Source organism: Acipenser ruthenus, chromosome 44, assembly GCF_902713425.1.
Source record: "Acipenser ruthenus chromosome 44, fAciRut3.2 maternal haplotype, whole genome shotgun sequence".
NCBI lineage: Eukaryota > Metazoa > Chordata > Actinopteri > Acipenseriformes > Acipenseridae > Acipenser > Acipenser ruthenus.
In genome coordinates this window covers 6,365,001-6,380,799 of record NC_081232.1, presented here as the reverse complement: position 1 = coordinate 6,380,799, position 15,799 = coordinate 6,365,001, and the positions used below count along the sequence as shown (strand labels likewise).

The window sequence follows — 15,799 nt, the reverse complement described above, 5'->3', positions numbered from 1 at the left end:
AACCTTTTTGCCCTGTGTTAAACCTGTGTGGTTTGTTTTGTTTATTTGTCAGGTAAACGGCTTAGCCGCCCTGCAAGGTAGTTTAGGTTCCTGTGTTTTAGTTATTGCTCGAGTAGAGCTAGGTTTTTGTTTTCGTTGTGTTTTTTTTCTATTTAAAAATAGCACGTCAGTCAAATCTGTGTGCTGGGTCATCTTTAAAGGGTCAACGAACGACTGTGAGTGCCGGCTCGTTTACATATTCTAAATTGTATGAAAATAGAATACAATGAAATTTACTCTATCTCGTCATTATTATTAAATGTCTTGTGGTATATATATATATATATAGAATGAACGACGAATCCACATTGAATACGGAAAATACACAACAAAGTGCAGAAAGATCAAATAATCCAGTTAGGCTTTGCTTTCATGGATTATGGATTCATCCACTTTCTATTCAATGGGGCTTTGTCGTTTATCCTCTATTTACACAGTTTTATAGTATAAACAATGTGCCCTAGAATAGCAATATATACTCCCAGAAATAAGATATCGTAAGCACACAGCGACGATCATTTTACATAAGGTAGGCGTTTTATCCAATAGATATTGGGTTTACTGAAAATGTTACATTTAGTTGTTTAAGAACAAGGCTTTTAAAGAGATTATTTTCCATTTTTTGTCCTAACCCCAAGTATTGGGGAGTCTGCCCCCTGACTCCCACTGCATAGCAGTTTGATCCATTCCTGGTTTCACTACAAGTTTAATAATAAGACACATCTGGGCTTGTTACCTATGCACACTGGGGCTAATCAAGCTGGTAGTAAAACCTGGAATGGGTGAAACTGCTCTGCAATAGGAGTCTTATTTCCATCCCTGTATATTTTCTCCCAGGCTCCTTGGAAATGAGTTTTTCCCGCACTCAGCCTGACCCCATGGGTGACTCCGCCCCTTTCCTAAGCCTCCCGGAGGAGACAGCTGTGAGGGAGGAGCCTCAAGGGGAGGAGGAGGGGCACGTGGAGGAGCCGGCCAGCGGGGTGTCCAATCGCAGAGCGGCGCTGACAGTTGCAGTTCTGTGTTACATCAACCTGCTCAACTACATGGACCGATTCACTGTAGCAGGTAAACACACCTGTGAGTCTGTCTAAGTGTGTGTCTGTGTCTGAGTGAGAGTGTGTGTGTGAGTCTGCGTCTGTGTGAGTGTGTTTGTCTGTTACAGCAGTGGTAACTTGGGCTTCTTTAAAACCCATTTCTTTCCACTTGCAGTCTTATCACTGTTATTAACCTCCCTCCCCCTCTCCCTCCCTCTCTTCCCCCTCTTTCCATCCCTCTGTCTGTATCTTAGGAGTGCTCCCAGAGATTGAGAATTTTTTCGACATCGGAGACAGCAATTCTGGGCTGCTGCAGACAGGTATACTGTGAGGGGATGTGCTGGGAGGAGTCCTGGGGGATGCACTAGATAGCTACTAGATAGTGTTATTTAGAAACACTAAAATACACAATAAATTAATGACAGTTTCCACTAGAAGTCTTTCTCTGTGTCTTCGGTGTAAATTCAGTGACAAATGTTTCCCCACAACTCTCTCTCCCTCCCTCCCTCTCTCTCTCTCTCTCTCTCTCTCTCTCTCTCTCTCTCCCTCTCCCTCTCCCTCTCCCTCTCTCCCTCTCTCTCTCTCTCTCTCCCTCTCCCTCTCCCTCTCCCTCTCCCTCTCCCTCTCCCTCTCCCTCTCTCTCTCTCTCTCTCTCCTCTCCCTCTCCCTCTCCCTCTCCCTCTCCCTCTCCCTCTCCCTCTCCCTCTCTCCCTCTCCCTCTCTCTCTCTCCTCTCTCTCTCTCTCTCTCCCTCTCCCTCTCCCTCTCCCTCTCCCTCTCCCTCTCCCTCTCTCTCTCTCTCTCTCTCTCCTCTCCCTCTCCCTCTCCCTCTCCCTCTCCTCTCCCTCTCCCCTCTCCCTCTCCCTCTCCCCTCTCCCTCTCTCCCTCTCTCTCTCTCTCTCCCTCTCCCTCTCCCTCTCCCTCTCCCTCTCCTCTCCCTCTCCCTCTCCCTCTCTCTCTCTCTCTCTCTCCTCTCCCTCTCCCTCTCCCTCTCCCTCTCCCTCTCCCTCTCCCTCTCCCTCTCCCTCTCCCTCTCCCTCTCCTCTCTCTCTCTCCCTCTCTCTCTCTCTCTCTCTCTCTCTCTCTCTCTCTCCCTCCCTCTCTCCCTCCCTCCCTCTCCCTCTCCCTCTCCCTCTCCCTCTCCCTCTCTCTCTCTCTCTCTCCCTCCCTCTCCCTCTCCCTCTCCCTCTCTCTCTCTCTCTCTCAGTGTTTATTTGCAGCTACATGGTTTTGGCGCCCATCTTCGGTTACCTTGGCGACCGCTACAACAGGAAATTAATCATGAGCGTTGGAATCTTTTTCTGGTCTGTAGTGACCCTGTGCAGCTCCTTCATCCCCAAAGAGGTGAGTGAGCAAGTGGTGTCGCATAGAACCACTTCCCCCAAGCGCGGCATCGTATTGAACACTCCCTCCACCCCCCCCAGGCGCTGCATTGCATTTAAACACTTTCCCCGAGTGCGGCGTCGTATTGAACACGCCCTCCACCCCCCCCAGGCGCTGCATTGCATTTAAACACTTTCCCCGAGTGCGGCGTCGTATTGAACACGCCCTCCACCCCCCCCCAGGCGCTGCATTGCATTTAAACACTTTCCCCGAGTGCAGCGTCGCATTGAACACGCCCTCCACCACCCCAGGCGCTGCATTGCATTTAAACACTTTCCCCGAGTGCGGCGTCGCATTGAACACGCCCTCCACCCCCCCAGGCGCTGCATTGCATTTAAACACTTTCCCCGAGTGCGGCGTCGTATTGAACACGCCCTCCACCCCCCCCCAGGCGCTGCATTGCATTTAAACACTTTCCCCGAGTGCAGCGTCGCATTGAACATGCCCTCCACCCCCCCCCCCCCCCACATAATTGTAAAAAGTGCTTCTAACACTGAACCAGATTTCGGACTACATACAACCGCCGCACCTGCAAAATGTGCGGCTCCATTTTAAACGCCTTCAATATGTCAATGAAAAACAATCAGATGCAACTTAATATTTTTATTTATGAACATCATACATAACATTTTCTGAGCAGAAACACCGTATTTACATTGAAAATTAAACTTTTTTTCTTATTTTTTTCAAAAAGAGCACAAATACATAAACATGAAAAACTGTAATAACATAAACTTTACGCAGTAAACAGGTGTAGAAAGCTGTATGCACATATTAAATTATAAAATATAAATAACCTAGTTATAAAAATAGCATAAAACAAAACTATAACATAACTTACGCAATGTGAAAGCGCTTTGAGTGAAACAGAGGCTCTGTCTGTCTGTTCAGAGTTCTATTACAGCTTTCTAAGTACAATCTACGTAGAAAACACACTTTTCAACTGTACCAGTGCATTTGTCACAGACTGCCTTTTCACAACGGGCGCAGTCATCAAAAGTTCTGTTTTTATTGCATTTAGCAACCTGGCATTGTCTTTTATTCCGTGTGCCAGGGGACGCAGCGCTGGCTGAAGATTGCCGGTGCACTCCTTGTACAAAACCAAAGCGTTGGTGGCTTCCAGGTTCAAAACATTATAAAAAACAGCCACAGACCACCTGCGAGTACCACCTTTGACAGAATACAGCCGTGCCAATTGATCCAGTATATCCACACCGTAATTCATTGTGTTGTAAAATGCAACAGTCTCTGGCTTTCGTTTCGCATCAGTCCCGATGGTCACTGATTTGTCCAGAGCTTAGAATACGCACCATTTTTTTTTTTTTTTTGCACCGTCACACACAGGGTGGCACAGTCGTTCTGCCTGAGAAATGTAGTGGAAATAATAATAATATATTATTATTATTATTATTATTATTATTATTATTATTATTATTATTATTATTATTATTATTATTATTTATTTATTTATTTATTTATTTCTTAGCAGACAAATACATTTCAAGTGTCACAGTACATATGTGTAAAATGACTTTCATCAGTATTTCAAGCACTCAACAGGATTATAATACGTGATTTCACAATTACTTTGATTTTATTACAAAGCCCAGACTAAATTGTTGGCTATATTGTATTGATTTCAGTATTATTATTATTATTATTATTATTATTATTATTATTATTATTATTATTATTATTATTATTATTTACTTCTTAGCAGACATCCTTATCCAGGGCGACTTACAATTGTACAAGATATCACATTATTATTATTATTATTTTTTTTACATACAATTAACCATTTATACAGTTGGGTTTTATTAACTGGAGCAATCTCGGTATAGTACCTTGCTCAAGGGTACTGGGATTGAACCCACAATCTTCCGGTCAAGAGTCCAGCGCCCGAACCACTACTCCACAATATGCCGTATAAATTGCGGGTCTGGCAGTTGAAGAAGCAAGTGCTTATAACTTATTCATTTTTACAATTCTGCAGCTGAAACACAGTATGGGTATTTAATTCAAATATTTAGTAACACTTAAGAACGGACATGCACGAGATATTCACATACGCAGAGATATTTAAATTTGAATTGCAAAAGCTGTTCAAAAAGCAGCTATGGCGGTGCTAGTGATAAATGTGAAGGAATACGGTAATTTAAGTTTTTTGTTTTTTTTTTCTTTCCCAGCATTTTTGGAATAACTTAATTGTAATTATTTACTTTTTAAATTGAATAGCTTCCTATTTCTCATTCCCCTCTCTCCCCAGCACTTCTGGCTGCTGCTGCTGACCCGTGGTTTGGTCGGCGTGGGGGAGGCAAGCTATTCCACCATCGCCCCCACAATCATCGCTGATCTCTACATCGCTGACCGCAGATCCAGGATGCTGTCTGTCTTCTACTTCGCCATACCTGTGGGCAGGTGAGAGACACCCGACCTCCACACTGCAAACACAGCTCAGGAACACCACCTCCGCACTGCAAACACAGCTCAGAAACACCACCTCCGCACTGCCAACACAGCTCAGAAACACCACCTCCACACTGCAAACACAGCTCAGAAACACCACCTCCGCACTGCCAACACAGCTCAGAAACACCACCTCCACACTGCAAACACAGCTCAGAAACACCACCTCCGCACTGCCAACACAGCTCAGAAACACCACCTCCGCCCTACAAACACAGCTCAGAAACACCACCTCCGCCCTGCCAACACAGCTCAGAAACACCACCTCCGCACTGCCAACACAGCTCAGAAACACCACCTCCACACTGCAAACACAGCTCAGAAACACCACCTCCGCACTGCCAACACAGCTCAGAAACACCACCTCCGCCCTACAAACACAGCTCAGAAACACCACCTCCGCACTGCCAACACAGCTCAGAAACACCACCTCCGCACTGCCAACACAGCTCAGAAACACCACCTCCGCCCTACAAACACAGCTCAGAAACACCACCTCCGCCCTACAAACACAGCTCAGAAACACCACCTCCGCACTGCCAACACAGCTCAGAAACACCACCTCCGCCCTGCCAACACAGCTCAGAAACACCACCTCCGCCCTGCCAACACAGCTCAGAAACACCACCTCCGCACTGCAAACACAGCTCAGAAACACCACCTCCGCACTGCCAACACAGCTCAGAAACACCACCTCCGCCCTACAAACACAGCTCAGAAACACCACCTCCGCCCTACAAACACAGCTCAGAAACACCACCTCCGCCCTGCCAACACAGCTCAGACACACCACCTCCGCCCTGCCAACACAGCTCAGAAACACCACCTCCGCCCTGCCAACACAGCTCAGAAACACCACCTCCGCCCTGCCAACACAGCTCAGACACACCACCTCCGCACTGCAAACACAGCTCAGGAACACCACCTCCGCACTGCAAACACAGCTCAGGAACACCACCTCCGCCCTACAAACACAGCTCAGGAACACCACCTCCGCACTGCAAACACAGCTCAGAAACACCACCTCCGCCCTGCCAACACAGCTCAGAAACACCACCTCCGCACTGCCAACACAGCCCAGACACACCACCTCCGCCCTGCCAACACAGCTCAGAAACACCACCTCCGCCCTGCCAACACAGCTCAGAAACACCACCTCCGCCCTGCCAACACAGCCCAGAAACACCACCTCCGCACTGCAAACACAGCTCAGAAACACCACCTCCGCACTGCCAACACAGCTCAGAAACACCACCTCCGCACTGCCAACACAGCTCAGAAACACCACCTCCGCCCTACAAACACAGCTCAGAAACACCACCTCCGCCCGCAAACACAGCTCAGAAACACCACCTCCGCACTGCCAACACAGCCCAGACACACCACCTCCGCCCTGCCAACACAGCTCAGAAACACCACCTCCGCCCTGCCAACACAGCTCAGACACACCACCTCCGCCCTGCCAACACAGCTCAGAAACACCACCTCCGCCCTGCCAACACAGCTCAGAAACACCACCTCCGCCCTGCCAACACAGCTCAGAAACACCACCTCCGCCCTGCCAACACAGCTCAGAAACACCACCTCCACACTGCAAACACAGCTCAGAAACACCACCTCCGCCCTACAAACACAGCTCAGAAACACCACCTCCGCACTGCCAACACAGCTCAGAAACACCACCTCCGCACTGCCAACACAGCCCAGAAACACCACCTCCGCCCTGCCAACACAGCTCAGAAACACCACCTCCGCCCTGCCAACACAGCTCAGAAACACCACCTCCGCCCTGCCAACACAGCTCAGAAACACCACCTCCGCCCTGCCAACACAGCTCAGAAACACCACCTCCGCTCTGCCAACACAGCTCAGAAACACCACCTCCGCCCTGCCAACACAGCTCAGACACACCACCTCCGCCCTGCCAACACAGCTCAGAAACACCACCTCCGCCCTGCCAACACAGCTCAGAAACACCACCTCCGCCCTGCCAACACAGCTCAGAAACACCACCTCCGCCCTGCCAACACAGCTCAGAAACACCACCTCCGCCCTGCCAACACAGCTCAGACACACCACCTCCGCCCTGCCAACACAGCTCAGAAACACCACCTCCGCCCTGCCAACACAGCTCAGAAACACCACCTCCGCCCTGCCAACACAGCTCAGAAACACCACCTCCACACTGCAAACACAGCTCAGAAACACCACCTCCGCCCTGCCAACACAGCTCAGAAACACCACCTCCGCCCTGCCAACACAGCTCAGAAACACCACCTCCGCACTGCAAACACAGCTCAGAAACACCACCTCCGCCCTACAAACACAGCTCAGAAACACCACCTCCGCCCTGCCAACACAGCTCAGACACACCACCTCCGCCCTGCCAACACAGCTCAGAAACACCACCTCCGCCCTGCCAACACAGCTCAGAAACACCACCTCCGCCCTGCCAACACAGCTCAGAAACACCACCTCCGCCCTGCCAACACAGCTCAGAAACACCACCTCCGCACTGCCAACACAGCTCAGAAACACCACCTCCGCCCTGCCAACACAGCTCAGAAACACCACCTCCGCCCTGCCAACACAGCTCAGAAACACCACCTCCGCCCTGCCAACACAGCTCAGAAACACCACCTCCGCCCTGCCAACACAGCTCAGAAACACCACCTCCGCCCTGCCAACACAGCTCAGACACACCACCTCCGCCCTGCCAACACAGCTCAGAAACACCACCTCCGCCCTGCCAACACAGCTCAGAAACACCACCTCCGCCCTGCCAACACAGCTCAGAAACACCACCTCCGCCCTGCCAACACAGCTCAGAAACACCACCTCCGCCCTGCCAACACAGCTCAGAAACACCACCTCCGCACTGCCAACACAGCTCAGAAACACCACCTCCGCCCTGCCAACACAGCTCAGACACACCACCTCCGCCCTGCCAACACAGCTCAGAAACACCACCTCCGCCCTGCCAACACAGCTCAGAAACACCACCTCCGCCCTGCCAACACAGCTCAGAAACACCACCTCCGCACTGCCAACACAGCTCAGAAACACCACCTCCGCCCTGCCAACACAGCTCAGAAACACCACCTCCGCCCGCAAACACAGCTCAGAAACACCACCTCCACACTGCCAACACAGCTCAGAAACACCACCTCCGCCCTGCCAACACAGCTCAGAAACACCCTGATGAGTTTAACGACAGATACCTCTCTCTCTTCAGTGGACTGGGCTATATCATGGGGTCGAATATGGAGCACAGCACAGGGGACTGGCATTGGGCACTGAGGGTGAGTTTACCTGTGTATGTGTACAGAGCTAGCAATAAGACTCCTATTGCACAGCAGTCACCCATTCCAGGTTTTACTACCAGCTTGATCAGTCCCAGTGTGTATAGGTAACAAGCTCAAGTGTGTCTTATTATTAAACTCATAGTGAAACTAGGAATGATTCAATCTGCTGTGCAACGGGAGTCTTACCCTCCTCTCTCCTCTCTCTCCCTTCTCTCTCTGTGTGTATTAACCCCCCTCTCTGTCTGTCTCTGTCTTTCTCTCTCAGGTGACCCCAGCTCTCGGTCTTCTGGCTGTGGTCGCTCTCCTGCTTGTTGTGAAGGAGCCTCTGAGGGGCGCTGTGGAGTCCAGGCCGGAGCAGTCTCTCGTTCACACCAGCTGGCTCTCTGACATCAGGGAACTCAGCAAGAAGTGAGTTTATAGTTTATAACCCTCCTCCCCTCATCCTTCTCATCTCCTCTCTCCTCTCTTGCTTCTCACCTCTCTCCTCTCCCCTCTCTCGTCTCTCACCTCACTCCTCTCTCTGAGTTTTTATATCTTAATAGATTTTATATCCCCCCTCCCCTCATCTCTCCTCTCCACACTTACCCTACCTCTCACCCCTCCAATCTCCACTCTTACCTCTTGCCTCTCTCCCCTCTCCACTCTCCCCCACTCTCACCTCTCACCCCTCTTGCCTCTCTCCCCTCTCCACTCTCCCCCACTCTCACCTCTCACCCCTCTTGCCTCTCTCCCCTCTCCACTCTCCCCCACTCTCACCCCTCTTGCCTCTCTCCCCTCTCCACTCTCCCCCACTCTCACCTCTCACCCCTCTCCTCATTCTCACCCCTTTCCACTCTCATCACTCACCCCTCTCCCCACTTTCACCTCTCGGCAAGAAATGAGTTTATATCTTTATAATAGTTTACATTCTCCACTCTCTCTCCCCCCCCTCTCTCAGTATATTAACCCCTCCCTCTCTCTCGCTCTCTCAGCCGCAGTTTCCTGCTCTCCTCGTTTGGTTTCACAGCGGTTGCGTTTGTCACGGGGTCCCTGGCTCTGTGGGCCCCTACGTTTCTGTATCGTGCTCGAGTCGTTCAGGGGGAGCTGCCCCCGTGCCTGCCGGAGCAGAGCTGCGGCTCCCAGGAAAGGTGAGGTACCCCAAACACCAAACCCAGAACCCCTAAACACCCCCCCAAGAACCCCCAAATATAGTAACGCATGTAATAGGTTGTGCACTTATTACTGAGTTTGTAATAGAAGTTTGTAATGCTCTTTTCATTGCATCAAGACGCTCCCAAATGTCAACCCTGAGACACCCCCAACATAAACTCAGACACCCCAATACACACCCCTCCATCCGCAAACAGTATGATAGTTGCAGATGTTATTTGGTGCAGTCGGCAGGATCTGTATTAATGATGTCAGTACAGACAGACAGACAGACAGTCACACACATACACTACTTTCTCCCTCTCTTCTAACTGCTGTCTCCCTGTCTCTACCAGTCTGATCTTCGGGATCATCACCTGTGTGACTGGTCTGCTGGGTGTGGGCTCGGGGGTGGAGATCAGCCGCAGACTGCGCCCCTCAAACCCGCGCTCCGACCCCCTGGTGTGTGCGACCGGGCTGCTCGTCTCCTCGCCCTTCCTCTACCTTGCCATCGTCACAGCGCAGGCTAGCAGGCCTGCCACATACGTGAGGGACATCTTAATACTGATGATGATGATAATGATAATAACTAAAAGTTATTCGCTCAGTTGTAAACATCACTTAACAAAGGCCTTTTTTGTTTTACAAACTTGACATTAATAGTAACAACATGGGCTATTTTTACATTTGACCTTAAGGAGAGGTCAAAGGTCATGATCAAGGTAATTTTTGACTAGCGCCCATATGGGTTCCTATCTGTGTTCCATAGTAACCATGACCCTATCTACACTCTGTAATGAGTTAGAAGCTAGTTTTACATTTGACCTTAAGAGAGGTCAAGGTCAATATCAAGGTTTTTTTTTAATAGAGCATACATTAATTCCCATAGGCCTTCACTGCTGTGAAGTTTCAAGAGTTTTTGTTCAACGGTGTTCATTTTATGCGCAATATATGCAACACGAGCAATGCTGAAATTTGATTGGCCCACAGCAGCCATGCTTTTTACTGTAGCAACTTAATTTGGGCAAACTTTAAAGAAAAACATACTTGGCATCATGTGTGCCAAGTTTTGCTTCAATCAGATTAGCAGTTTTGGAGAAGACATTTGTGTGTTAATTAAGTTCCCTTTCAAATTGGGAAGATTAACCATTACAAATGGGTGATGTCTCTAAGAGCACCCGAAACTATACCAACGCTGCTCGTCCAAGCCTGTGACACTGCTGAGGGCCCGCCCCCGAGCCTATAAGAAGCCGAGTCACAAGACAAAATACGTCATTTTTTTCTTCAAGAAATTCCTGAGCTTGTACTCTCAACTCCAGATAAGTGAAATATACTTTCTCTTTATATTTTTCGATATATTTTGATATAGTCTACCTCTTTGATACATTATTGACTAAATCGCTGAAACAAATAGTAAAAATATTTTAAAATTGAAGCGATATATTAGTGTTTGTTTTGTGTCCCAGCGGCCTCCTGCTCCGCTGAAGCAGGCAGCTCAATTAGTTGCCCCTTCCCAGGGAAGTCTGCTGTAGTGTATCTTGTGTTTTTCACTCTTTACAAGCATATATTTTAGCAGTACTGTTATATATTATATATTCTTTCCTTATTTTGAGAGTATTATTATTACTGCTACTGTTTTTTGACTGAATTCATATCATATAATTATGTATTTTTGTGCTGTTTTTGTTTTTTTTATTCTTTGTTACAGTTTAGCACTCTGCTGCTATGCAGGACCAAGCCACTGCTGCAGCTTGCAATAGTAGTTTGATGCCACAGTAGTGTTGATTTAATTGCTTCGCTACTGTGAAGGCTTGAATAAACAGACTACCTTCAACCTCATTCTGTCCTGGTTGTTTGGTCTAGTCAGTGGCTATTTGAGTGCTACTAGTGATTCGATCTCCTGGGTTCAGATGTAGATCATCACTTGGTTCTGCTTCAGGCTTGCACTGAGCGTTCCAGTAGCCTCTCAGATAGTGCCACTAGTGGTTCGATCTCCTGTTTTCCGGAGGTGATCATCACTTGGTTTGGTCCTGTGCTTGCACTGTGACGTTTCACCTTGGCACCGAGCGTCGGCACCGAGCTCAGTCCTCGGCATTGTGCACAGCCATGCAGTTTCATCACTGCACTATTTGCAGGGCTAAGCTGCCTATGGTCATGACAAGTGTGCTATTTGTCTAGGCCCAGAGCACGCCAAGGCAGTTTGCCAATTTTGTGCAAACTTCACAAAACACAATCTAGAGAGTCGATCTTGCTGTTCAAGGGGCCGCTCCCTCACCCTGCCACAGAGCTCCTCAGCGCCCCAGAGGGAGCCTGCTTTGCCTCACGGCATACAGCCCACCAAGGGTGGAGTGCGCAGATCAAGATTCAGCCTGGATCAGACTCAATCTCAGATTTAATCCTGGATTGATATTTTTTTCCGTTGCGCAGATCGAGATTCAAATTCAATCCTAGATTACATTCCAATCCTGGTAGGAGGTGGATTGGGTCTTGATTCTTGTGAAGATGGTTGGTTATTTTGGATGGTTAGATAACGTGTTGTTCGTGATCGTAGCAATCCTTTTATTGAGTAGTGACGAAAATTTTATACAAAGATTCAGAATTCACCACCGTGTCATGGCCGCGGGAGTTCTGGGCGAGCCAGCTGGGTCCCTGTCTGATCGGGGAGGCTCAGGCAGCCTACCAGGCTATGAGCGACCTCAACGGCACCAGTTACGACCTGGTCAAGCTGGCCATCCTCCGTCGCCTCAACATTACGACAGAGACTCTCCGGATACGGTTCAGGGGGTACCAAAGATCCCCGGAGACACGCCCCAGGGTGGTTGCGGAGCGGTTGTGTGACCACATGGTACACTGGCTGACCCTCGAGAAGAAAACCAACCTGCAAATGGGAGAGGCGGTGGTTGTGGAGCAATTCTGCCATGTGGTCGCCGCTGATACCCTAGCCTGGATATGGCGCCACAACCCCGACACCCTGGAGGACGCTGTGAAACTGGCCAAGGATTATGAGGACTCCCTTGTCTCCGTCCGGACAGGGATACTGTCGGTTCCCGCCCTTCGGAGCAGCCGAGCCCCTCCTCTCTCTCCTCCGCCACCACCATCACCATCCAGACCTCAGAGACCGCCGACCCCAATGGGCCCCCTTTCCTCCCCTTCAACGAGACCAAGGTTGGCCTCCAGCTGGGGTAGAGGCGCTGCCCCTGCCCAGTTGCCATACCAGCAACAGGACAGATATCTAACCACTGGCACCTCTGTCCCCCCAACTTCTTTTAGGTGCAAACAACAGGAACATCTGGCCAGGCTGATGGCGCTGGGGCGCTAGTATTTCCACACTTCAGTAGCAAGGGGCAATTACTGTATAGGGTAAATCTAGCCACGGGCACAGGACAGCCTGTAACACAATTATTGGTTCCCTCGTCTTGTCAGACCGAGGTCATGAGGCTGGCGCATGATATCACTTTTGCGGGGCACCTCGGAGCTGACATTGGCTCGATTCTATTGGGTTGGTCTTCGTACTGATGTGTCGAAATATGTAGTCACATGCCCAGACTGCCAGCGAGTAGCGCCGGGTCTAGTGCGCCCCACCCCTTTGGTTCCACTGCCGATTTATTTCCACTCCCTTTGAATGCATTGCAATGGACATAGTGGGCCCTTTGCTACCTTTTGACTCCGGGTATACACATATATTAATAGTGGTGTATTATGCAACACGATACTCTGAGGCAGTTCCATTGAGGTCCACTAGTGCCGCTGCAATAGCCACAGAGTTAGTGCAGATTATGGCTAGAGTAGGGATACCCAAGGAGATTTTGACTGATCATGGAACCAACTTTTTGTCTAACATGTTACAGCAGGTATATGAAATATAAAAAATACATCCCATCAGGACATCTGTTTGTCATTGTGACAAAGATGGCTGCAGGGAGGAACTCAGACCAGAGAGAGAAACACACAGACAGAGACGGTGGTGATGCTGAGCTGAGTGCAATGGCTGCACTCAGCGTTTATTAACAAAATAAAAAGGTTTAACAAACAGAACACAAAACAGGACACGGCACTACACGCCAAAATAAACAGACAGACAAAACGAACTACACAGACAAACACGGTGAGCTTCTTTTACTATTATTTTACTTTATACTACCCTCCGTCTCCTAACCCGTTCTCCACTCACCGAACACCAACCCCCAGTGAGTGAAAACATGCAGCTTTTATGCAGTTGTACCGAGATTCGATTGCTAGTCAATCATTCAATTGGAATCTCGGTACAACTGCACGTGAATTAATTAAAGTGCAATTCCCCGTGCTCACATATTACTTTTTACTTGCACGTGATGTGATGTGCCATCCCCGTGCCTAAATACAAATATACAATTTACACACACGTGAAACACAGACCGCTTATATCCCGTGTACCAATGCCTATACACCAACATTTACACACAACACGTAACATATAACATACACAGGGGGGGCACTTTGCCACAGTCATCCACAGACGGACGGTTTGGTGGAACGATTTAATCAGACCTTGAAACAGATGCTGAGATGTTTTGTAACTCAAGAGCAAAAACGATAGGCATCACTTCTTCCCTGCCTCCTTTTTGCAGTGAGAGAGGTGCCGCAGAGTTCGACAGGGTTCTCCCCCTTCGAGCTCTTGTACGGCCGACAGCCTCGCGGCATCCTCGATCTGTTGAGAGAGGGGTGGGAAGAGCACAAAGGCTCTTCCAAAAATGTAGTGAAGCATGTACTCCTACTTAGAGATCGCCTGGGTTTGGCCCAGGACAACCTCAGATTGGCTCGGCACCGGCAACAGCAGCATTACAATAAAAATGCACTAATTCGAACCTTTCGACCTGGAGACAAGGTAATGCTTCTGCTTCCCTCCTCAGAATCGAAATTTATGTGCTAAATGGCAGGGGCCATATGAAGTGATTCAGGCTATAGGAGAGGTGAATTATGAAATTAGACAGCCCGATCGCCAAAATGAACGGGAAATTTATCATATAAATTTATTAAAGCCCTGGCAGGCAAGGGAGGTCTTATTTATAGCCCCAGGCAATGTAGAGGATGATTTAAGCCCCTGTCCAAAGACTCCTAGGACTAAAATAATTTCGATGGGGGAACAATTGGTTCCAGGTCAGCAACGGGGACTGCGTAAGCTTATTGAGGAGTTCAGCGATGATTTTTCTGACGTGCCCGGCAGGACTAACTTGGTTGAATATGACATTGTCTCTCGCTCAGGTGTCACAGTACGAGAGAGACCTTACCGCATCCTATAAAGTCGATGAAGTGGCATTTGCAAAGAGGTATGGGACATGCTCAAACATGGGGTGATTGAGCCTTCCAGGGGCGAGTGGTGCAGTCCAATTGTCATAGTGGCCAAGAAAGACGGCACCAACCGCTTCTGTGTGGACTTCTGGAAGGTAAACACTATTGCCAAGTTCGATGCGTACCCTATGCCTCGGGTCGACAAACTTCTAGATAGACTGGGAAAGGCAAAGTTTATCTCTACTCTGGACGTGACAAAGGGATACTGGCAGATCCCCTTAACCCGCAGTTCTAGAGAGAAAACCGCGTGTTCAACACCATAAGGGTTGTTTCACTTTAAAAGCATGCCGTTTGGACTACATGGTGCACCCACTGCCTTTCAGAGACTGATAGACCAGGTTTTACGCCCACATCATGAATATGCAGCAGCGTATATTGATGATGTGGTGATTTACAGCTCCATCTGGCGAGAGCATTTGGCTAGGGTTACAACTATCCTTCAGTCTCTAAGGGTAGCTCGGCTGACAGCTAACTTGAGAAAATGTGCATTTGCCAAATCAGACTCAATATTTGGGATTTTTAATGGAGAATGGAAGGGTGAGACCCGTTGTCACCAAAATCCAGGCTTTGGTAGATGCGGCGATCCCCAAAACCAAGACTCAGGTGAGGTCGCTACTGGGATTAGCCAGTTATTACTGCTGCTTTATCCGCGAATATGGCGCAGTGGTTAACCCTTTAGTCGACCTCACCAAAAAGAGTGCACAAAATTTAATTAAATGGTCAGTGTCAGGGGGCGTTTGATACTACTAAGTGAAGATGCGTCGGATGTTGGTTTGGGTGCGGTCTTGTCCCAAAAGGTTGACGGAGTAGAACACCAGATATTGTGTATCAGTAAAAAGGAAGCAAGAAGGACAGCAATGCCCGGATAACTCAGTGGTATCTGGCATTGCAGCCCTTCATGTACCACATGGTACACCGTGCAGGGAAAGACCATCAAAATGCAGATTATTTTTCCTGGGAGGGGGGAGTAATGGTAAGGTAGATTCAGTGGGATATGTGACAGAAAGACAATGATTCTTGGTGGTAAGTCTCCCTCCCGACCTGTGAGGGCGCTAAGTAACGGGAACAGAGTACCCTGGACTGTTTGGCCTGACACTTCATTCCTAGGGTTAAA

General features: G+C 49.0%; 1 protein-coding gene across 2 annotated transcripts in view; it reads left to right on the top strand.

Annotated features, from left to right (window-relative positions):
• The window catches only part of spns1 (SPNS lysolipid transporter 1, lysophospholipid), a 58,902-nt gene that overhangs the window by 8,249 nt on the left and 34,854 nt on the right, over positions 1-15,799 (top strand). For both annotated transcript variants that reach the window (XM_059012245.1, XM_059012246.1), the window contains exons 2-9: positions 877-1,104; positions 1,328-1,393; positions 2,280-2,416; positions 4,725-4,876; positions 8,160-8,226; positions 8,495-8,637; positions 9,201-9,356; positions 9,714-9,903. In XM_059012245.1, the coding sequence (XP_058868228.1) occupies positions 888-1,104; positions 1,328-1,393; positions 2,280-2,416; positions 4,725-4,876; positions 8,160-8,226; positions 8,495-8,637; positions 9,201-9,356; positions 9,714-9,903 (1,128 nt within the window). In that variant the 5' untranslated portion in view covers positions 877-887. The remainder of the gene's footprint in view (positions 1-876; positions 1,105-1,327; positions 1,394-2,279; positions 2,417-4,724; positions 4,877-8,159; positions 8,227-8,494; positions 8,638-9,200; positions 9,357-9,713; positions 9,904-15,799) is intronic.